This window comes from Camelus dromedarius, chromosome X (assembly GCF_036321535.1).
Source record: "Camelus dromedarius isolate mCamDro1 chromosome X, mCamDro1.pat, whole genome shotgun sequence".
NCBI lineage: Eukaryota > Metazoa > Chordata > Mammalia > Artiodactyla > Camelidae > Camelus > Camelus dromedarius.
In genome coordinates this window covers 50389407-50415499 of record NC_087472.1, presented here as the reverse complement: position 1 = coordinate 50415499, position 26093 = coordinate 50389407, and the positions used below count along the sequence as shown (strand labels likewise).

Sequence of the window (26093 nt, the reverse complement as noted above, 5' to 3'; positions counted from 1 at the left end):
AACTTGAATATGTCAATAGAACTTTTTACTTAAGAATTACGATGCATGTTACAAACCTACAACATATTCTGTTCCCTTTTCTTATCCTTGAAGAAATTGTGACTCAGAAAGAAAAAGTGACTTGATAAGCTTTGGTAGAATTAAAATGATCAGATTTTACTAAGCTCTATAAATAAGTTGGAGTATGTTACTAACCTTAGTGTCATTTCATGACAATTTCTTAGAAATTTAATGGGTTGCTTGTAGTATTAGAGACAGAAAGAGAAAAAACAGGATAAGACAGACACAGGGAGTTAATGGCCATATTCCAAATACTGGTCTCTGATGCCTATACACTGAACAATTTAATGCTTAGCAACCACATTATTAGATTTTTTGAAGAGCTTTGAAAGTGAAAATGATTGGTATATGTGATCGCCATTCTGCATTAGACAACTTAAGGTTTGGAAATGTGTTAAATATTGCTCCAACCGCTGCCTTTGCTTGTCTTTGCTGATGTATCATCTGCCTGTTTTGAATGCCCTAATGACGTTGAAAGCTATTTGAGTATTTTGAAGTAACTTTGTATAATCATTAACAGAAGAGTTTGCTGTTACCATTGCTGGTTTAATAAATGCACGGTCCATTTGCTTTGCAGAAAGCTATTTCAAGTGCATGCTATGCAAACTGCATTCCTGAATAAGCAGTCTAGAAAAATGTGTTCACCCTGGTGACCTGGCTTTCAACTCTTCATTTCAAGGTCTAATGCTCTCTAGGTCTTTTCCTTACATTATCTTATTCTTTCCTTTTTCCTTTTTTGACAGGATACCAAGGCTGACGGTTTTATATATCTACCTGAATTCCGAATTGACTTGGCTCCACACTGCAGAAGAAGCAAGTAAGTAGTAGTAGATCCTTAAGTCCAGGGTCCAGATCAGCACTGTATAATAGAAATATAATACAAGTCGCATATATAATTTAAAATTTTCTAGTAGTCATAATCCTGGTCCTTCAGAATGCTGGTGTTCTAGAATTATGCTGTGATTGGAATTTATAGTTAACAGATTCCATATGATTAACATATTAGTTCTATTACTTTGAAATTAACACACTCTTTAGGTTTATTTTGTTTTACCTTCCTTTATTTTACTTGTACAATACTGAAAACATCTCTTACCCTCCTTTGGAGGAAGAATGATAATACTCATATAGTTTTCTTTGAGTCTTTCTCTAACTTACTACATTACAATATCCACTATTTTACAATGTTCTTCAAGTTATGCATTGTCTTTCGGGTAGCCTGATTTTTGTAATTAAATAATGTATGCGTAAAATCATTAGCAAGCTGAGGAGGAGGTGATTCAATAAGTATTAAGTTTTTCTTTTTTTGTTGTTGATTTTTTATGGCTTAGGAAAGTCACATACGTTAGCTTAGTTCCACCAACAAAGAGCTTATAGTAAATCATACAAAGGATCAAAAAATGTATATGACTCCTGCTTCTGTTCTGGCTGATATTCTAGAAGATATTTGACAAATTATGTTAAAGATTCTACCAATTTTCAAGAGATTCAATCTATTTTAGAACTTGGGTACAAAACCCACCACCATTAAAGTAACAGAAAACCCTCTGAAAGCTGAAGTTGTCCATTTAAGCTATTATATCAGAGCTATAAAATTAAGATGTTAGAGGGATGGCAGTATAGCACTAGGAGATATTGAAAGGAGAAGTATATAAAACTTACTGAATATTATACTTTTTCTCCTGTGTGAGTCATGCTCTTTTAATTGCATATCTTTTTTTTTCACATTGCAGAACAGATATAATGAAACTTGATAAAGTCCTGGGAAGGTAAATAAATCTAATCAAAGGGATATAAAAATAGGTTCCATGAAGAAAGGTTAAAGAAATCGGTATAGTTTAGTGGTAGAGAGAGTCATGTAATTAATTATTATAATGTAGAATTTTAAAAAATGATATGAAAAGACAGTTGAATAATTGAAAAGAAAATTGCAAAGAACTGTATTTAAATCAAAGCAGGAGAGCTTGACTTATGCATAACTTCGAACACATAATTAGACTTGGCTATTGAGGAAGTTCATATAGTTTCCACCTTTTGATATCTTAATTTCTGGGAAACTTTTTATATTCAAGCCTGAAGTAAGAAGTAGAAAAAAATTGTTCTCTTAAGTAGCTTTCAAACTGTTATATATCTCTCTGCTATATATCTCTACCATATATATATATATGATTGCTTAACTTCTTTTATAGTGAATTTAAGAGTGTGTCAAGACAGTACTTATCTGCACATCAAGCACTGCTGTGGAAGAGAGCATAACTTTTCCACATCTTGCCTCTGACCTAAAGGAGTGATTTATCTAATAGCAACAGGGGTAAGGACAGAAAACTAGTCTTACTTTCAAAGTGGAAGAGAGTAAAGCTACTCAAAGGCCCAGGTAACTTGCCATTAGAAGTAATCCACTAAATGATAAAATAGTCATATGGATCACCTTGCTCAAATTTCATGTACATTAATTAAAAACTCCCTGGAATGGAAGCTTTTGGTTCCATTCCTAGGAATAAAAGGTGGCTTTTGTCACCTTCTTCTAAATACCATCAGATTGTTTTCTTTAAGGTATTTCTTACATACTCTTTGATTTTGGAAAACAAAAATCAAATCATTATCAGAATTTGGTAAATTACTTGCAGTTCTATGCTTCTTTATATTGCTCAGAACTATGTCTTTCCTTTAAAATCAAGGTTTCTGCTTATTTTGGTCTCTCCACAGAGGCAGAATGAGTCTCCCACCCTCCATCTTTGAATTTGGTTCTGATGTCAAGACTGATAACACCACACAAACACACAGCAGGACAATATGCAAAGGTTTATTATTTGCATGATGAGGTTTTTTTTGGAGATCAGACAGGCACCCTAATTGATCCAAAAATAGCTTGAGAGAGAAGAGAAAGGAGACTGGCCTGGCTTTTCTGGAGGTTAGAAGCTGAGGCTAGGGTGAAGAGGGGAAAGGGAGAGTAGAGTTTGCAAGCTGTCAGCAGACAAATATCATAAATGGAGGCAGACATTTTATTAGCCTTCTCAAGGTATATCTTGTCCTATTTGACTGTATTTAAATATATAAAAGGAATATAAAACCATGTAATTTACATTGGCAATACTAATAGGCAAAGTCTTTGTAAATATTCCCTAACTGTATTGCTCATGTGACCAGCACAAACACAGATAGACACGACTTCTTGCCCCATTTGTATCCTCCAACTTTGACTTTCTTCCCTTCCCTTTTATGCCATAAGTAGGGTTAAGTTAGAATATGGAACTAAAAACATATAAACTCATTCCTCCTATACCAGATATATATATAGTCTAATACCATAGCTTAGAAGCCATTTGCAGTTGAAAAGATCTCTCTTGGCCCAGTTATTAAAGTAAACTCAAAACTCTAAATTTGGTTCAACTAGAGTGAGGTCCCATCTAATCAAAGATTTATAAATATGTAAATAACCAATTAAGGAAGACGCTGTAGATCTACTGTGCTAGGCTTTGATTCATAACCCAAATGGCATAATCATGCCTTCTTTTCTCCAACAAGGTGTGCTTTGCTTATAAGGTAAAAGTTTTGATGTTATTTATGAATATTGATATCTATACATTATTAATCATTCAATAAAATAAAAAAGTGAAGAAGAAATATTTGTGAGATAACACATGAAGCAGGGTATACCAGCAGTTTCCATATATTTACAGTTGAGGAGAGTGAAATGCAAATGTCAAAATCATCAGATATTCACTTCAATAAAAATAAGAGTTACAGCATTTCCATTGCAGAAAAATCACCAAATCTTGAATTCCAAAATGTCAAGTTTTCAGTATATTTCAAGTTTTTTAGTATATTTTTATTTGCTGCTAACTCTAGCTAAGTGGTCTGAATTTTTTTAATCTTTTCTGTGAACTATTAATTATTAAATTAATTCCCTCAAAGTGGACTGTTCTGCTACACTATGTAAAGATACTAGTGCTGATTCTGTGATACTAATATTATGCAACTGCAGAGAAGAAAATATTTCTATTCAGGCTTACAATGTCTCCCAATGTATGAATACTTAATACATTGAAAATTTCCATTTTTAAAATAGGTGAATTAATAATTCACATTATAAAAATATCATATTACAAATAATCTTTATTTCATAAAAAGTAATACCAGAACTCTTTTTAGGTACTGAGTTTTTTTGGACAAAGTATTTCTAAAGTAATAATTTATCAGTGGGAATATATGACTTAGAAATAAAAAGAATGTCATGCATCTCTTAAGAACACACTTGTTGCAAGGAGCATGGTATATTTGTAATTGGTGAATTGCATAAACAGTAAGAAATATTCCCAATTTTTATTGTTACTGTTGTTTTGTTTTATCCCAAGTCATTTTTTTAGATAAGCCACACTTTCAACCTAGAATATATTGGATTATCTAATTTTTAGTATTATAATTACCTTTGCCTTTCAGAAACAGTCTGAGTGCCTTAAATTGTAACTAACAGTTGCTTTGAATTTTCATTGTGGGATTATCATCTAATCGCTGAATTTCTCAATTTTGATAGACATTCAGTGTCCAGATAAGCCATTTATCAATTGCAGCATATTTACACTTACTGTTAAAAACAAAAGTGTAGAAACATTACACTTTAAATGACTTAAAATTAGGGAACATTGAAACATTGAAGGATTTGATTATGATAGATGTTGAAATATTGAAATGGAGAGAAAGAACATTCACTGAATTTGATTTAAATGCAGAGTAACAACAAAAAGCTTGAATGGCTGAACAGGATGTATCCTTACATGAATCACTGGATATTTTAGTTTTAGTAACAGAAAAGTCAAACTGATTCAAGCTGAGAATAGTGCGTATGTTGTGTATCAAATGTTTGACTTAATGGCATAGAATGCATAAGGAAAAGCTTGCTGAGTGAAAAAATGCCAGTTGCTGTTGATGCAGCAAAAATCTTTTTTTATTTAAATTTCTGGAATTAGGTAGTTCATAAGAGAATGTGTTTATGTGGTGAGTTGATGAATTAGAAGCAGGATTGTTGGGGACAATGTTGTTTAACTGTACATTTGCACACAATATAGCCTTTTAGATAAGTAAAAACTGCAGAGATATTTATATAATGATATTGTTTTGCTTTATATAAATCTTTTGTACTTTAAGCTGTTTTTAATATATTGAGAGATTTTTCTACAAAAAGCTAGTCTTCAAAGATATCAGCAAAAATTAGATTAGTGAGTGATGCATATGAAAACTAACAGCAAGGCTAGCACCTGTATTCTTTGCATAATCACAATGTCATCTTGCTGCAAATAATTAACCACCTTCCCTCTGATATGACCTTGCAAGCTAAGAACAAAGTAAAATAATTTTCTATTCCCATATGCCATCCTTAATCATGAAAAACTTTAATAAAAGAAGTAATTTGAAGAGATTTCCAGCATAAACTGTGTTCCTGGGATATTAAATGACAATTTTTGATTTCCTGAAAAGTTACAAGCAGAAGCATATTAGCAGAAGCTCTGCAGTGACCCCTTTAAGCAAACTCAGAGAGAGTGGCTACTTGTATGTCTTCCCATCTTTTAATAAAAGAAGGAAACTTGGATATTCCTTCAGATAAACCATATGAACCACAAGCTGTAACTGAATCTAAAATTGAAGAATTAGCCACTCATCTAGATAAATGCCTCAGCCAACGAGATTTCTAGCAGAGAAGTGGGTATGTGTATAAAACCCCTGTTACTGGGCTGATAAGAGAGGTGCAGAATTTTAAAAAGCAGCAGTAAAAGGAAATGTAAGATATGAATCATAAGCACTGTGAAACTCTACACAGCTAGGTAAATGAAGAGGAAAAAAGTGATCAGTATTTCCTCAATACCTTTTCTTTCTTTACTGGAAAGCTCATATACCAATTTGGATGCATGTCAGTTATTCTTCGATTGAGAATTTCAAAGAATTATAAACTGAAATATATACAGATACTCAAAAATGACTGGAATTAATGAATGACAACCTGTATCAATTAGATAAGAGAAAGATACAAATTTCACTGCACATTTCTATTCTTTTAAAGGAATATTGTAAAGAACGCCTTTTGTGCTAGAATCAAAACTACAAATGACGGTTAAGACAGAGGGGCAATTCTTACTGTGATATGTGTTAAGAACTTTTTGAAAATTTCAGTCTTTTATAGAATGTTGCTATCCTTAGAAAGTAGTTAAAAAATTCTGACACCCTCTCCCAAATTTCTGATTCTTGTCATCCTACCACCTTTCAACACATACTTTGTGCCAGGTACTGTATACTAAACACCTCCCATACACTATTTCATTTAATACTCACAACACCCCTATGTGGCACTATCCTAATTTGACAAATAAAAAGACTGAGTGGTTAAATTAACTTACCCATAATCATTCAGCTAGTAACTGGCAGAGTCTGGATCTAAAGCCCTCTGATTGATTCTATAATTCCACATCATGCTATAGGAAAATTTAAAATATAAGTATCTATGGCTAATGAAAGAAAAATTAAGTTCTCCTTTCAGGGAATTTGAACTTAACCTATTGTGTGTACCTATAGAGTTTTAAAAATTTTAGTGCCAAAAAAAATTTTCCTGATGAAGTCCAATACCCTTATTTTACAGAAAAGTGCTGTTAGAAGTGTCCAATCAGAGTTGCTTATATGTGGAATCAAAAAAAGGACACAAATGAACTATTTATTATTTATAACTTAGATGATTGATTTCTTGAATATGTATAAGCACATTTGACTGTCCTTTATGATTGGACTCCTGTATTCTGTTGATTCTTTAAAAAAAAAAAAAGAATACGTCCCATCAGTGCCAAGTAGGACAGTGTCTGGCAAGTGGTGTCCACTCATCAACTATATATGAATTGAAAAGCATTGAAATAACTGGAAAACCATACTATATTGAGAGTAGAGTCCTAATAAATCAAGTAGTGTCAGCATCCTCCTGTCTTGCTAAAGTGGGGTGCAACAGTGGGAATAGGGCAGTTATAGAAATGGTTGTTATTTTTATAAAGGTGTATCAGGAAAGTCTCATCCCCTTAAAGTGTCTTGCAAACAACACTCACAAAAGAACCATCCAGAGCTTAAGTCACTAAGGAGATGAACACTAATGTATTTACAGGAAAAAAAGAACTGCTTTAGGAATTATGCATAGTTCAGGTTTTGAGTGACCAAAAAGAAACTCAATTTTCATAAAATTCTCTAATATTACAGACTACCATCTATTACATCTACTACACTGAAATAGATGCCATTGGAGGTGTATCTGTCTTATCAGAAGTTGTTTTTAAGAAGTCTGAAACCATGAAATGTATTCATTGATGAATGGAGGATTTACAAAGAAAATCTGTTGATTCTAGTGACATTTAAGTGCATGAATCCTTAGTGTACAAGTGGGAGACAGGACATTGGACGTTGCATTCATGTATAACTACAACTGATCTTAAAAGAAAGTTATTTGAGTGACTTAAAATAGGTAAGAGTCTAAAAATTAGTAAGTTTTTTTATATTAGGACACATTTTAGATCACCTTTAAAATATACTACTACCATTCAAATTCTCTCTCACTCTCTCTCTCTCTCATATATATATATATTCATAAATGGAAAATTAACTTGAATTTTAAATTTTTGACATTAAACATGTAATGAACTGAATAGAGACTTGACTATTTATATTTATGTCTGAACACAAATTAATTGAACAGAATTTATTTTATTTTTTAAGTTGAATTTGTTACCTTAACTCAGGTTCAGCTGTTCACTGCTCAAAAACCAATACTCAAGAGGCAAGTTTGGGTAGAAAGGAAAGGCTACTTTAATCAGGAGGCCGGCAATCTGGGGAGACAGCAGGCTTAAGTCCCCAAAATCAACTCTCAAGATTCTGCTCAGCCATGACAGGTTTTAAAGAAAAAGAGGGGAAAGAATCTCAGTGAATCGTCAAAACAGGAGGTTAAGCTCTCTGTTATTTTCCATTGTGTGCAGGCTGGCTTACTCCTCACGATCTTTCTTTAGAGGTTATCTCGTCTGCATAGTCTGCCTGCAGGTTCACTAAGGGGGCTGTTGGGGTAGAGAGCTAGTCATTTTTCAACTACTCAATTCTTCTTTTAATCTAGGGAAAGAATCAACAGGTTAAGCAAGGCATTGTGTGCATTCAGCAGAGCATAATCTGGAATTAGGTTAAATATTACTTAGTGATCTCATTTTTATAATTAAGATTTAAGGGGAACAGAAATAGGCAAGCAGGAAAAGGGCAAAAGAGCTGCTTATATATCCCCACTTGTCAAACATCATTCCGTTTCTATGGGATTAGGGACGAAGGACCATCTTTTGTAACTTCTTCATGCTGACATAGGGTCCTGTATTCTCAGAGTGGAAGATATCGACATGGGTATGTAGTATCTCTGCTGGGCAGTAACTAATAAGTGTTATTTGGAAAACCTCAGTAATGCTTATTGAAGAAGGGTGAGTGGAGTGAACAAATGGGAAGAACTATCTACAAATAAGTCATGGAGATGTGGCTATACTTTAAAATTTAAAATCTGAAGTTTTTATAGGGAAGCTAAGTTGCATTAAAATTTTTTTCTAGCCTACCCCTTGAATTTATATTTGTTTACAAAATTTTTGAAATTTAACTACTGTATTATTAATGATATAGAAATCATAACTTATTTAATGATATGAAGAAAGTTAGGATCTAATTTACAAACAGAAAGTACAAGAGCTATCTTACTGTATAAAATCGGGCTCGATATCTTGCATTCCTAATGGATCTGTAAGTGAAAAACAATTAGGATAAGATGTGTCTTGGGTAAACAACACTGGTATTTGTTGAAAGTATTTTCAGAAGTAAAAGAACCTTACAAGTTTCCATGAACATTAACATTCAGTGACCTAAAGGCAATTCATGTTTTAAGCATTTCAAACAGGCCACGGTTTTACATATGAACCAAAAGAAAATGATGAACAATAGTGTGATTATTTTATCTATCAAAGGATATAAATTAAATGCCTTGCTAGCTAAACTCTAGAAGAAAATAGAGGTGATTCATGTCAAACCTGTATAGATTTATCTTAGCTGTCCAAAGAAATCATAAAGAGAAAGGTAAAAAAAGATTTGACTACATGAAATTTATAGCTTTTATATGTCAAAAATGATATAATAGGGAAAACAGATTAATTAGAATTGCCAGAGAAACAGAAAAGATTAGTATTCTTATTATCAGAAGTGTTTCTACAAATGAATTTCAAGCACTAAGACTCCTTTAGAAAAATGAACAAAATAATTGGGCCATTCACAAAACAGGAAAAATAATTTGTTAACAAATATATAATGCAGACAACCTGCGTACATGACCTCTTATCTTCTCATTAGAATATTGGTCAACAAAAGTGCAAATTCACAGGCGTAAATACTTCATTTGCTTTGATGAAACATATGCCAATAAAACAAAGAGGGCCATATTTTAATTATATGTTCACATACCAAGCAAAAAATATTGACATTTCAAAGAAGAGAAAGCTAATAATTCTGCAGAAATGTAGAATCTGGTTAACAGTTCAGTTATTGTTAAATCATCGTTCTTCACCCCTTTCATGCTGACTGTGACATTTAATTTAAAAACAAAAGAGCTGTTCATCTTCTCTAACAAACAAACAGAACATTCTCAGAGCACTGCACTAAAAATCACTATCCTAATTAAGTCTCTGTCGCTACCATTTTAACTTTAGCAAGTCATTTAATTCCTCTGGACTTTAGTTTACTTATATTCAAAATTGAGATAGTACTATATGGTTGCTGTGAACCCTTTTTGGTTATAATAGAAAATGTTTCAATGATTGTTGGAAAGAAAATTGAATTCTCTGCTGTCTTTTTGCCTTTAGTGATTTCCAAGCCTCCCATGCAAGAATCAAGAATTTCTACTTTGCTGCTGAGTGTTCAGATGAGATGAATTAGTAAGTAATTTCTATTCATTCATTTACTAAACACATATTTATTGAGCCTCAGTTATGTGTCAGGTACCATACTAAGACTAAGTAGTACAATGTCATGCTTTTTTAATAAAAAAAAGAAATATTTTTTCAAGAGCTTAGTATAGTTGAGGAGAGCTATATTAACTGACAGAGGCCAATGTGCTGCAATGTAGAGAATGGAGTAACATGGTACAAGTTGAAGACTTGAATTTTAAAAGAATGAGCAATAAAATTGAAAAGTGATTTCATACTTACATTGGTCATTCTTCTGTCCATAAGCTGACTACATCTCTGTGCCACAACTTAGTTTAAAGCTTATCATTTTTCCAAGTAAACCACATTTTATCTGTTTGCATATCAAGCATGGTCCCTATGGAATATGATCAATGCAGTTTTACTTTTGTAACAAAAATTTCTCATGTGAATAAAGAATGCACTATAAGACATCCATTCATTTAGGGAAAGTAGAAGATTATTGGTATTTTAAATTACACCTGACTGATTTTAGGGTGTGTTGACTAACATCATCAATGAACCTTTAACTATACAAGGCTTTTATGTTCACGTTTAATTTAGATTAAAAGAGAATTAAATTACTATAACTTGAAAGGAAAAATTGCTTATATTTGTATTCAACATGCTATAAAGAAGGGTTGTTCTCTTACTGAATGCTTGTAGCCCACTCTGTATTTTAATTATGTTGAATTTAATCCTGTTTCACTGCTGGTCTATTATTTATGCCCCTGAAACCCAAGCACAACAACATTCTTAGTCTTGAGAAACAAACAAAAAAACCTTTGTGTTGATAGCACGTAAAGTAATAAGTTGTTATAAAAAAACAAAATAAAATTCAGACAATATCAGAGAGGCTGTGTGAATATTCCCAGAAAAGAGCCCAGTGATGAGTGTAGCTATGAGCCCCCTGGAAAGACATTGAAAAATATGAAAATATGAAAATAATAAATGTGTTTGTTCTATTCTGTCAAGAAGTGAAGTAGGAAGATTGCTTGACTTCTGGGAGACGATAAGGATTAAAGGTAGAGTGTTTTGTTTTATAAAAGGGAAAATATGACAACGTTTACAAGTTTAAAGGAAGGAACCAATAAAGAAGAAGACTAAAAATATAATGTTAAAGGAAATTGCTGATAAAGCACAGAGGCAAGAGAGGATGAAACTGAAGATATATGTGAGGAATTAGGTTTTAAAAAAGAGCAAAAGAGCTTCATGGTAGATAGGCATGCAGACAAGTTTTTGACAAGTTTTCTTCTGAAAACAAGTTTTATTTAAATACAGGTTAAATACATTACATAACATTAAAACTGAAGGAAAAAAAAAACAGTTTGTTACTTCACATGGCATTGGGCAGCTGTTACTGTAAGTTACAAGCTCTACAGCTATATGACATACATCCGTTTGAAATTTGTTCCCTTGTCAAAAGTTTGTAGGCAAGTGGATTTAAGGCTAATCATTTTTGTTGGCTTCCTATTGTCTTCATGAAGGAGGCAAGATGCTCTGAAAGAGTTAAATTCGTTAAATATATTTTAATTGATACATAGAAAAGTAAAAGTGTCATTACACACAAAGTGAATAATAGAACTGACTCTGAGACATTTGATATTTCCACTAAACAATATTAAAACAATATGAATGTTCTCAGGTAAAAGCAGCTTTTAGCCTGGACCATTAATAGAGATGCCTAATTCACCCTGACTTTCAAAGCTCAAGCACAATCTAAGTGAATGTATTCCATAATTAGTAAACCAGAAGTAAAACTATGATAGACTTAAAGAATTGTAGTGTCTGCTTTGCTCTCTCTATCAAAATTATTTTCTCTTCTAGTTAGAGAAATGTTAGAAGTATTCTACGATAAATCTTTGTTGATTGAACTTGGCATATTGATTGTAAAGCAAGAACCTACATTTCTTAACCCTCTTCCAGGAATTTTATGTAATTTAAAAATTTTCAGGAGTCATTTAGTTTAAAACAGGTAGTTATATTCCATCATTTTTTTTCTTTGGAAAAGCTGCATTTCTGATGAGTGATTTCATTGGGAATGTGAAAGAAGAGAAGTATACAATTGTTTCATTTAAAATAAATCTTCTCTGTCTACATAGAAATATATTTGGTTTTAAATATACAACTGGATAATAAAAATTAAATCATTGAGAATGGATTGATTTATGTTGCAAGTTTTCTTTTGAAAGTGAAAGAGACCACATAATTTGAAAACAGTAATAATTGATAAATAAAAACTACACTGAGTTTAAAACCTGATGACTAAAATGTCATCTAAATTAATGGAGTTTCTATGATCTAAGCTATGATGCAATAATATATCATAGGAAAAAGCTTATAAAGTAAATTTGATTTTTCTTTAACATTAAAACATATCCAATATGATTCTGTCTTATAGAAAATTTAATATATATTAGGATCAAATTTTTCAAAGATTATGCTCCTCTTCATTTTAATAAATGTGAAATCTGGGACACTGTATTAAATGCTGTGCCCCAGATCTGACTATCCCTGTTAGAATACCTGAGACTGTATAACACTGACTCTCCACTTCATGTATATAAGCTTTTCTTTTTTAAAATGATATGTAATGCTTATATTTTATGTAAAATATTGTGATTTTTACTTTCAATATTGTGTAATACAAAATTAATAATATTATTGATGTATTTATACAGGCCATTTGAACTTAAAACTAAACACAATGCTCTGCATAAAAGTGATAGGGTTATAGGCTTGTTTGTTTGTTTGTTAATCCCATTAGCTACATAAAAAAAGAGAAGATTTGCACACATAAGCAGCATGAGTTGTCATGTTCACTCACCAATGGTTAGGATGTCTGGGCAAGTTAATTTGTAATTTATTTCACGAATCTAAGTAGATAGTGCCTGAAAAGAGATCAACAGAATCATACTGAATTATCAAATCACAGCAAGTGCTTGATCCCATGAATGGCATTACTTATAAAGACTCAGGAACCTTAGAACGTACAATCACTCTTAGGATTTGACTAATTTGGACAGATGAGCTCATTACAGAAAGTCTGTATACCCTTGTTTCTGTTTGGGAAGTAAATTATCATTTTCTCAGAAAAGCAGAAAATAGAAAGACTGGAAGTTACAGGTGCAAGCCACTTTCACCTGTGAGTAAAACTTATTTGCTCAGTGGTACAGACTAAAATAACTCAGAAAATTCTTACATGCTAGTAAAATTATATTAAATATTTATATTAAATTATATTAAAAAATGAAATTCTTTAAAGATAAATACATGGACAAATATAGTAACCTGTATTACTGTTATTTTGTCCACAAACTCACTTCTAATTCTTGTATAGAATTTAAATGTCAAAAGCATAAAAATGAATATGAATCAATGTTATGCAGTATATAAAGTATATAAAGATGCAGTATATAAAGAGGTATATAAAGTATACAGTATATAAAGTTGCAATTTGTGACATCATAATGTTAAGACAGGGATGGAGTTATATAGGAGCAGAGTTTTTGTATACAATGGAAATTAAGTTATCAATTTAAAACAGAACATTACAACTTCACAATGTTTCATACAATTAAAATGGTAACCAGAAATAAAATATCTATAGAATACACACAAAATGAAATGAGAAAGTAATTAAAGCACATCACTAAATAACATCAATAAAACAAAGGGTGGTGGAAAACAATATGGCAATTTCTCAAAAAATTAAAAATAGAACTACCATATGATCCAGCAATCTAACTTCTGGGTATATATATATCAAAAAAATTGAAAGAAGCTTCTTGAAGAGATATTTGAATATCCATGTTCACGGCAGCACTATTTACAATAGCCAGGAAGTGGAAGTAACTCAAGGTAATGGATAAACAAAATATTGTATATACTTAAAATGGAGTACTATGCAGCCTTTAAAAGTAGGGAAATCCTGTCAACTGCTACAACATGATGAACCTCAGGGACATTATGCTAAGTGAAATAAACTAGTCACAAAAGAACAAATACTGCATAATCCACTCATATGAAGTATCTAAATTAGTCAAATTCATAGATACAGAAAGTATAATGGTGGTTATCAGGGGATGGAGGAGGAGGAAAAGGGGAATTGTTGTTTATTGCATAAGGAGTTTCACTCCTGCAAGATGAAAAGTTTCTATATGTATGTTTCATAGCAATGTAAGTATTTTACCACTACTAAACTGTACACTTAAAAATGGTTAAAATGGTAAATTTTATGTTTTTTTCATAATAGAAAAAAGTCAATGTAATTCACCATATTAACTAAAACCAACCAAACAAACAAAATGAACATCTCAATACATGCAGAAAAAGCATTTGACAAAAGCTATTCCTGATAAAGATTCACAGTAAACTAGGAATAAAAAAGAATTTCCTTAATTTGATAAGTGGTACCTATGAAGATAATACAGCTAACGTCATATTAATCATGAAATATTGCAACATTTCCCCCTGAGTTCAGCAAAGAGGCATGTGTATTCATTCTTATCACTTCTCTTCAACATCATACTTGGACTGTATCTGGTACAATCAGGCAAGAAAAAGACATTAAATGTATCCAAATTGGAAAGAAGTGAAACTATCTTTATTTGAAGATGACACAATTGTCTATGTAGAAAATCTTTTCTAATCTACACGAAAGCTATGTGTAATACATGTAAAAAGTAACATGTGAGTTTAGCAAGGTTGCAGAATATAAGATAGTAGACAAAGATCGTTTCTATACAAGTATCAAACAATCAGAAATTAGAATTTTAAAATGCTACCTAAAAGAACACTAAAATAGATGAAGTACTTATAGATTACTATGAAAGAAAAAGAATTACTGAGAGAATTTTTTTTAATCTAAATAAGTGGGAAAATATACTGTGTTCATGGGTCAGAAGACTCAATATTATTAAGATAACAATCCTCTACAAATTGATCTACAGGTTTCATTGCAATCTCAGTCAAAGTTTCAGCAGCATTTTTTGGTAGAAATTTTCAAACTTTTTCTCAAATACATATGGAACTTCAAAGAACCTAGAATAGCTAAAATAAAATTTTAAATGAAGAATAAAGTTGAAGGACTTCTACCAAACTGATTTCAAAGCTTATTATAAAGCTATACCAAACAAGACAGGTAGTATTGGTATAATAATGGACAAATACATCAATAGGACAGAGTAACAAGTCCAGAAATACACACATACATTTATGGACAACTATTTTCCAACAAAAGTGCAAAGGCATTTCAGTAGAGAAAGACTAGTCTTTTCTACAAACGGTGTTGGAACAATTGGATATGGGTATGCAAAAAAAAGAGACACCTTTGATGTATGCATCACACTGCATACAAATGTTAAAAAAAATGGATCATAGGCCAAATGTAAAACGTAAAAGAAGTATAAAGCTCCCAGAGAAAATGTAAGACAAATTCTTTGTGATCTTGAGTTAAACAAAGATTTCATAGATATGACATCAAAAATCACAATCCACAAAGAGAATATTGGAGGTTATTGTAATAAAAAATGTCTGCTCTTTGAAATACAATGCTAAGACAATAAAAAGACAAGCCAGAGAGAAGGAGAAAATATTTGCATGCCATGTATTTGATAATGGACTTGTGTCCAGAATATGTAAGTAATTTTCAAAACTAAGTAATCAGGAAATAAACATCCCAATTAAAAATGGGCATCTCCATACTGTTTTCCACAGTGGCTGTACCAAACTGCATTCCCACCAGCAGTGTAGGAGGGTTCCCTTTTCTCCACAGCCTCTCCAGCATTTGTCATTTGTGGACTTTTGAATGATGGCCATTCTGACTGGTGTGAGGTGATATCTCATTGTAGTTTCGAATTGCATTTCTCTGATAATTAGTGCTACTGAGCATTTTTTCATGTGTCTATTGATCATTTGTATGTCTTCCTTGGAGAATTGCTTGTTTACGTCTTCTGCCCATTTTTGGATTGGGTTGTTTATTTTCTTCTTATTGAGTCATATGAGCTGCTTATATATTCTAGAGATCAAGCCTTTGCCAGTTTCATTTGCAAAAATTTTTTCCCATTCCGTAGGTTGTCTTTTTGTTTTACTTATGGTTTCCTTTGCTGTGCAGAAGCTTGTAAGTTTAATTAGGTCCCATTTGTTTATTCTTGCTTTTATTTCTTCTAGGAGAAAATTTTTGAGATTTAAACAAACATCACATAAGAGAAGATATACAGGTGATAAATAAGCACATAAAAATACTAAACATCATTCTACCATGGCATCATTAGGGAAATGTAAATTAACACCACAATGTGATACCACTGCACACTTATTAGTATGGCTAAAATTTAAAAAGACTGATAATACTAAGTGCTAATGAGGGTACAGAACAACTAGAACTCTCATACATTTTTGGTTGGAAAGTAAATAGTACAACCACTTTGGAAAGCAGTTAGGCAGTTTCAACATATACTTATCATATGATCCAGTCATTCCACTTGAGTATTTGTCCAAAAGAAATAAAAGCACATGGCTACCCAAAGACTTGTACACAAATGTCCATAGACTCTTTCTTCATAATGGGTAAAAACTGGGAACAAGCTAAATCCGTATCAACAAGTAAATGGATAAATAAACTGTGATACATATGTACAATGAAATACTACTCAGCAGTAAGATTTGAATTATAGATGCAGTTGACAATATGGGTAAACCTCAGAATAATTATGCTAAGAAAAAGAAACCAGATACAAAAGACCACATATTATATTGTTTTATTTATATAAAATTCCAGAAAATGTAAACTAATCTGTGTGACAGAAAGCAACTGGGTGGTCATTGGGTATTTGGTGGTGAACAGGAGAGATTACAAATGGGTACCAAAAAACTTTTGAGGGAGATGGATATGTTAATTATGTTGATTGTTGTTATAGTTGCATAGTTGTGTACATATATCAAAATTTGTCAAATTGTGCATTTAAAACATGTACGGTTGATTGTATACCCATTATACCTTAATAAATCATTCTTTCAAAATTAATGGGAAATAGCCTCTAGAATTGTCCTGAAAAAAATGTATTTTTAGAAAATTTCAAACCAACAATATTTCAAACTTTCAAACACCCTGGGTTATATCTTGCAATTTCTACTACTTGCCTGTCAGACTAATCTTCATTAAGCAAATTTCTTTTGTCTTACTCCTCTGTAATTTTTATTGGAGCACCTTTCCTCTTGTTGTTGGATTAGCTCAGAACCTACCCCCTTTTCAGACCTGTCCAAAGTGTCTAACCTTTAAGGCCTATTTTGAATCCAGTTCCTCAAGAAGCCATGAAGAACGCAAGTCTGATTCTCTCACCCTTCTCTGAATCTTTACAGCAATTATTTTTCTGAATGATAATATTAATACTGGGCCATATATCTTGCATTTTTAACACCTTTTATTGTGGTATGATTCCTGTACAGTAAACTACACATATTTCAGATGTACAATTTGATGAATTTTGATAGATGTATACACCTATGAAACCACCACCACAATCAAGAGAGCTAACATTTCTATCAGTCCCCAAGAGGTGCAAATTTCAAATTCCCAATTTATCCCTTCCCACCCCGTTTACTGCGTGGTAACCATAAGTTCTCTATGTCTGTGATATCTTGCATTTTTTAATGATTCTTTAATTGGCATTATTAGCATTGTCTTTCCAGCATGAACAATGATGTCGTCTTTAGAAAGGATCAAGTTACCTTTTTTGTATATCTCATGATACCTAGTATAGTCTGAACACATGGTGATAGCTTTGAACACTGCACTGAAAATCAGACTGATTGACACGTCATTAAAATAAGATTGTTAATATACCATATGGAAGTCTGTTTTAGAATCCCTAAATCTGAGACTCTTTCTCTGAAAACAGATTCTGTTCTGTGCTACCAATTGAATTCCCTTAGCTTAGACCAATGATTCTCAAAGTGTGGTCTCTGGGCAAGCAGCATTAGAATCACCTGGGACTTGTTAAAAATACAAATTCTCGGGCCCCACCCTAGACCCACTGAATGAGAAGCTCTGGAGGAGGGGCCCATAAATCTGGGCTTTAACAATCCTTCCAGACAATCCTGATGCAAGCTCAAGTTTAAGAACCACAGCTTTAGACACAACGACCTCATTAAACCGACATTGATTTTTATGACTTTTGTGATAAAACCCAAAGAATAGTCCACAACTGTGTCAACTTCGGACGAGGAGAAATAGAGAAATCAGCCACAGGAAATTAAAGAATCAGTATCTGAACTGTGATTTTTCTTAGATAACTAAATGGAATGCTAGACAGAGTGATGGACGATGAACAACAGCTAATAGATATTAATCTATCTCATTCCACACATTTTTAAGCAGGACACTAAAATTTACAAATGACCTTTGATTAGTATTAACTGTGAAAGAAATAGCGTGGAGTCAGCTTTGCCTTGACAGCCTTTGCTTTAAGCAATGAAGTAAGATTGTCTCTTTGCAGAATTAAATATGTGTTTCAATGGGACACCACATTGAAAATATGCTTGTATCATTTTTATTCCTAAAAATTTGACAGTTCATTATCTATAATGAAAGTGTTACCGTGACTGTATCTGAGGAAAGCAATGTGCCCTTATGACTAAACTCTAAGAGAAGCATTACATTATGTCAGATAAAAGTTAAAGTGGCTTTGAACTGTCATTGAGGGCTTGTTGAGTGAAGAATAACACAATGTATTCCCACTATATTGCTTTTCTTTATTGTGGTGCAATATCTTGTATCCTGTAATGTTTCTGACCTAAATTTTAGATTAGGTGAAAAGACAAGAATTGTAACCCTTTTGTATCAATGATTTTGTGTAAATTATGCCATCCATCCTTTAATGAATGCATGTGCTCATCCAGAAAATATTGAGTTCCTAGTATATACTAGGCAGTAAGAGTACAAAAATGATCAAGGCCAATCCTCTCATTAAATAACTATCAGACTGGCTAAGAGGATGAACATTTAAATAGATAATATAAATGGAGTAAAATATATGGTGTATTATAGGCACACAAAAGATTCTATATATCAGAAAAGAGTGAAGTTTACTTTTCCATGGGGACAACTGAATAGGACAATCCTGAATTTTAGAATTCACCCTGCAAGTGAATTATGCTATTGAAAACTATAATAGGAATTGATATATGCTTTAGGGAGATCATTCTAAGTGGCAGTGTCGAGAATGGATTTAAGGGTAGCAAGACCAGCAGCATAGACACTCATTAAAATTGCAGTCTGGTAATAAATGGTCATATCCTGAATTAAAGTAGTCACACTGGGGATTAAGTACAGATAGCTGTGAAAGGTATTTTCCACAGGACTTGGTCGATGAAAGGATGTGGGAATCATGGCTACCCTTTTTTCCTATAGAGAATTCACATTGTCCTGATACTCAGTCCAATCAAAAAGGTTGGTGTTAAAGGCATCCTATCTCACAAAATAAATTTTAAGTTTCATACCCTTGGAAAAAGAAAACTTCAGAAGCTTACCTCAAAATTTTGGGATGTTATATATGCATTCTATATAAAGAACTAGCCCTGGTTTTCTTTTCCAATTTTCTTACAAAACGTTCTATTATTTTAAATGAAGATTTAAAAATTTGATATTCACTACAGTAACAAAAATAGTAAATTTGTTCACAAACACACAAGCCATGTTCTTGTTGGGTGTCATGTAATAGTTCTTTCAATGAGTTAGACACTTTATCTTGCTATTAGAGGATCCATTCATCCAACTCCATTCTCCCCCTTGTAAAGTACTGTCAGATAATTATTATTTCACTGCCCTAATTTAGTTGAATACTTATATTAGATAACTAGTTTTGCAACAGGAAATTTTCATAATTGAAAAATGTCCAGCATATCATAAATGAAACTGTGGCCTACCATACCTAATGTGATTTCTTACTGAAATTTAAGAACACTTTATTAAATTATTGCTTAATTCATGGGAAAGGATTGATATGGCTAACTGACCAACCTATTTTGAAGATACTTGTTTGGCTTTACATTCTCACACATACAAGCAAGTGAAGAGGATTTAATGTAAATCAGTTATCTTTACTGGAAATCCTCATGAATGAAACATTGTTCTGCAGTTATGTTTGTTATTGAAACCACTGCTTTTCAAAAATGATTGTTTTTTAATTGAAGTATAGTTGATTTACAATATTACATTAGTTTCAGGTGTACAATGTAGTGATTCAACATTTTTATAGATTATACTCAATTTAAAGTTACTACAAAATAATGGCTATATTTCCCTATGCTGTACAATATGTCCTTCTTGCTTATTTATTTTATACCTAGTAGTTTGTGTCTCTTAACCCCATAGCCCTGCCTTGCCCCTCTTTCCTTCCATCTCCCCACTGGCATCCATTGGTTTCTCCTCTATATCTGTGAGTCTGCTTCCATTTTGCTATATACATACACTTGTTTTATTTTTTATTGAGGTGTAGTTGATTTACAATGTTGTGTTAGTTTCTGGTGTACAGCATAGTGATTCAGTTATACATATTCTTTTACATATTCTTTTTCAATATAGGTTATTACAAGGTATTCAGTGTAGTTCCCTGTGTTATACATTAGGACTTTGTTTAGTTTATATACACTTGTTTGTATCTGCTAATCCCACATTCCTAATTTATCCCTCCCCTGCCCCCGCTTTCCTCTTTGGTCACCATAAGTTTGTTTTCTATGTCTCTTGAGGCTCTTTCTGTTTTGTAAACAAGTTCATTTGTATCTTTTTTTAGATTCCTCATATAAGTGATAACATAGAGTAATTGTCTTTTTCTGTCTGACTTATTTCACTAAGCATAATAGTACTTATGGTCCATCCATGTTGTTGCAAATGGCAGTATTTCATTCTTTTTATGGCTGAGTAATATTCTACTGTATATATGTCACATTTTCTTTATCCATTCATCTGTTGATGGGCACTTAGGTTGCTCCCATATCTTAGCTATTGTAAATAACACTACTATGAACATTAGGGCACATATATCTTTTTGAATTAGTGTTTTCATTTTCCTCAGATATATACCCAGGAATGGAATTGCTAAATTATATGGTAGTTCTGTTTTTATTCTTTTGAGGAAACTGCACACTGTTTTCCATAGTTGTAATCTCACCAACAGTGTACTAGGGTTCCCTTTCCTCCACATCCTTGCTAACATTTGTTATTTGTAGACATTTTGATGATAGCCAAAAAATGATTGTTTTTATAAAAAAAAATAACCAAATTGCTTACAATACATGCTTAGGTAGACTATTAGTTTTTTTTTTTTTTTTGCTTCTTTTCTCCTTCCTTACCTGTCAGAAGCCTTCCAAAAATTAAAGGGACTTCAGCTTGAAATTGAATTTTTGAAAACTTTAATTCTTAATAAAAAATAAATTTACCAAAACATTATAAAAAGGTATTATAAAAAGTTAAAGCAGTAATGTAACAAGAGAAGCAAGTTGGTGGAGTAAAAGGATGCTCGTAGCTCACCCTTTCCCACAAATACACCAAAACTCACATCTACAGATCCACTCAGCCAACCAGAGCACCTGCTAAACTCCGAAAGAACATCGCCCTCTTTGAAAGACAAAGACGCCAAAAATCTGGTAGGAGAAAAGGAAAAAAGAAAAGAAAAAGCAAAACAGTGTGGGACCGGTCCCATGGGGAGGGAACAGCAAAGGAGGAATAGCGCTAGTTCGCTGAACCTCCCCCTCTCCAATGGAGAGGCCAATGGGACAGAGGGGGAGCCTCTGAGGCTCAGATCTGCCCCGAGCACCCCTTGACCAACAGAACTAAGTTAAATGGGCACAAAGGGTCCTCATGGTACCCAGCCCGAGACGCAAGCTGGCAGCTGGAGCCAGAACAGGCCGCCCGAGCCAGGCGAAGGACTGGGGCAGCTGCACTGAGGCAGCCCCATGGGACTGCAGGGTGCTGCGCACTGTGGCTGGGAGGGGATACGGAGCAGAACAACCTCGGTCCCCCATAAATTGCGAAAAAAGCAAAGCAACATGGCTGGTGTGCCCTGGGAGGAAGGGCACTGTAGCCTTTGTCTCCTAAGACCTGCGGCACCATTACTGGCACTACTCGCGAGAAGAGAGGCTGGGCACAGCCACAGCAGCCATTTCCTCCTGTGCGTGGCGCCTGGGCGGAGGCGGGGCCAAGACTGAATCCGCACCCGGGGGCTCTGCAACTTCCCTGGCAGGACTGAGACTTGTTTACAGCCCAAGGCAGATAGGATCTTTCTGCCCTGGCACCTCAGAGAACTCACACCGCCAAGACAAACAAGGAGCTGAGATCTGGCATGGAGCAGGGGTGGGGCTGTTCCGCGGTCTTCCCCGAGCCCACCTACAAAGCACCGACCCAAGGCTGAGCGGGCAGCTGCACAGAGCAGCGGAGCGACCAGCACCAGGAGAGGGTGGGCAGCCACTCACCTTCCTGGCAGGAACACAACACCTGACCGCGGTGCTGGGAGGGGGCGCAATCCGCCCACCTGCCTCGCCCGAGCACAGCATCTGACTGCCGCATCGGGAGGGGGAGTGACCCGACCATCCACCAGGTAAAAGCTCAGCACCTGACCCAGTATTGGGTGGGGGCGCAATCTGCTAGCCAACAGCCACTGGGAGCAGCACAGACGAAGGCGCCAATGGAGGGCCTCTGGAAACAGCAAGCTGAGTTTGTGAAACGGCGAAGACAGGAAGACCTCTCGATAAAATCATTAAGAGCACACAGTCTCCAGGAGAACACATCTTTTTTGTTTGTTTGTTTTGTTTGGGGGGGGTTTAAATCTTTTTTATATCTCTTCTACTTTCTATTACCTTTTTAATTTTTACTTTTGAAATAATTGTATATGTCTACGGTTTTAATCCCTTTAAATTTTTTCTCTTAAAATCTTTTTTATTATTTTTATTTTTAAAAATCTACCTCATTTCATTTTTAATTATCTTGGTTTTGATCTCCTGTTATTGATTATACACAGGTTTCAAATATTGTTTTCTGATTTTTCTCCTTTTTTTAAGGTTTTTAAAAGACATCTCAACTCAATTGCTGTTCTGCTTCAACTTGCTCTTCTATTATTGATTATACACTGTTTTCAAACCTTTTTCTTCTCCATTCTTTAAAAATTCTCTCTTTTTTTTAAGTTTTATTCCTGCATAGGCTTTAGATAGATAAATAAATAAACTCCTTAAGGACCACAATAGATAACTGATACTCCTTAAGCCACAGTGCCAGAGAGATATGAGAAAGATGAAGAAGCAGAGGAACCACTCCCAATTAGAAGATCAAGAGAAATCCCCTGAAAGCATGATCAAGGAAATAGACATTGATGGCCTACTAGATCAAGATATCAAAAAAGTAGTGATCAAAGTACTGAAGGAACTAAAAGAGATAGTGTTTAGAGATATAAAATATGTCAAAAATGAAAATGAAGCTATAAAGAAGAGCCAAGTAATATTGGTAAACTCATTGGTTCAGATGAGAGCTGATCTAAAGGCTGTACAAATAATGCAGAGGAACAAATAAGTGACCTAGAAGACAGGACAACAGAAAGCACCCAGTCAGAACAGCTGAAAGAAAAACAAATAAAAAACAATGAAAACAATATAAGGGACCTATGGGATAATATAAAGTATGCCAATCTACACATAATAGGGGTTCCAGAAGGGGAAGAAAGAACAAAGGTGATTGAAAAGGTATTGGAAGAAATCATGACTGAAAGCTTCCCAAACCTAAAGAAGGAATCAGATATCCAAGTACAGAAGGCTCAGATGGTCCCAAACAGGAAGAACCCAAACAGACCCACACCAACACATACCATAATCAAAATGGCCAGAGTCAAGGATGAAGAAATGATCCTAAAGGCAGCAAGAGAAAAACAAAGAGTGAGTTACAAGGGAACCCCCATAAGGCTCTCAGCTGATTTCTCTACACAAACACTACAGGCCAGAAGGGAGTGGCAAGATACATTCAAAGTCCTGAATGAAAAAAAAAAGATGCAGCCTAGGATACTCTATCCAGCAAGGCTACCCTTTAGAATAGAAGGAGAGATAAAGAACTTCACAGACAAGCAAAAACTAAAAGAGTTTAGCAACACTAAACCCATGCTGAAAGAAATATTGACAGGTCTACTCTAGGAAAGAAGCAGGATGCTACAAAAATGAAAAACTCATAACTGGAAAGACAATAACTACCATGAATTACAAATAGAATAAACACAAAATTGTAAAAGAAGACATCTAAATCATTAAGAGTGGGAGAGGGAAGCAAGGAAAGCCACTGTGGAAAACAGTATGGGGATTCCTCAAAAGACTAGAAATAGACTTACCATATGACCCAGGAATCCCACTCCTGGGCATATATCTGGAAGGCACCCTATTTCAAGGTGGTACCTGAGCCCCAATGTTCATAGCAGCACTGTCTGCAATGGCCAAGACCTGGAACCAGCCTGGATGTCCATCAACAGATGACTGAATAAAGAAGTGGTGGTATATTTGTATAATGGAATACTATTCAGTCATAAAAACCGACAACATAACTCCCTTTGCAGCAACATGGATGCTCCCGGAGAATGTCATTCTAAGTGAAGTAAGCCAGAAAGAGGAAGAAAAATACCATGTGAGATCGCTCATATGTGGAATCTAAATAAATAAATAAATAAATACAAAACAGAAACAGACTCATAGACATAGAATACAAACTTGTGGTTGCCAAGGGGACGGGGCGTCTGAAGGGACAGACTGGGATTTTAAAATGTAGAATAGATAAAAAAGATTATACTGTATAGCACAGGGATATATATACAAGATCTTGTGGTAGCTCACAGTGAAAAAAAAATGTGACAATGAATGTATGTGTGTTCATGTAGGACTGAAGGATTGTGCTCTACACTGGAATTTGACACAGAATTGTAGAATAACTATTACTCAATAAAAAATGTTTAAAAAAAAGAAGTAATGTAACAATGTTAAATTCACTAATGTTGATTATATAAGAGAATGTCTCTCTTAGGAAATACACACAAAACTATCTGGGAGTAAAGGACCATTGTGTATGTAGCTTAGTCACACGTGTATATATATCAACAGAGAGGAGATAGATTGAGATAGAGAGAAAGAATTAGTATAAGGCCAAAAGGGTTAAATGTTAAGGAGAGGTGAATCGGGGTGAGGGAAGACTGGAGGGAAATTCATTGAACTGCTCTTCTTTATTTACGTAACTCTCAGCAGTGGTTGGTGCATGTTTCCCAACTTGCCAGCCCAGAGCATGAGCACTGGGTGAGCCAACAGCCTCCAGCCCCTCTACCCCCAACTCCCTTCCCTCTCCCCCCAAACTCTCTCCATACTTCTAGCCCCTTGCACCCCCATCCTGTTTCCTCCTCCCCTCACCTCCCCTGCCTCCTCACCCCTCCCCCTCCTACTGTAAACCCCTACCCACTGCCTCCATGGGACCTGGCCACGATGCGTAGTGTCATCTTCATGGTGCCTGTGACCTCACTGAGTCAATCCCCACATGTCACTGGAGGGCCCAATGTGGGCAGTGGTCACCGGCATTGACCATTTCCAAAGTATTGTTATCTATCTGCTGGTAACCACTGGAATCTAAGGATGTCCAGGCAGATGCTTTCTTTTCTGCCTCTCTCCCACACTCTGGTTGGTAGGCTTCTTCTCAGGACATACCTACTAGCACTCATTTGTCTTGTTTTCTCAAAAACTGTGTTAAGTTATAAGATTTTACCCAGCTTGTAAGCCTACACGTTAGCCGATGGAGGTCAGCAGAATGACACAGACTCCTGCATTAGAGACAAGACTTCATTAGTCATGGCCCAGCGGGCAGCCTGAGCTTCACTGACATCAGCTCTCCTTGACCCTCAAGACCCAAGGGGGAGATGTGGAGCAGACCAGGATGTGTGTGTCACAGCTGAGCGACCCCAAGCTTAGGACAACCCCCAGTCTTTGAAAGAGGAAATCTACCAAACCTAACCAACTTTTGCCCCAAAG

General features: G+C 34.4%; 1 protein-coding gene across 1 annotated transcript in view; it reads left to right on the top strand.

The window, feature by feature from the left end:
* The window catches only part of LOC105091816 (connector enhancer of kinase suppressor of ras 2), a 47036-nt gene that overhangs the window by 2578 nt on the left and 18365 nt on the right, over window positions 1-26093 (top strand). Inside the window, exons 2-3 of the mRNA XM_031445993.2 lie at window positions 804-877; window positions 9957-10028. Of these exons, the coding sequence (XP_031301853.1) occupies window positions 10021-10028 (8 nt within the window). The 5' untranslated portion in view covers window positions 804-877; window positions 9957-10020. The remainder of the gene's footprint in view (window positions 1-803; window positions 878-9956; window positions 10029-26093) is intronic.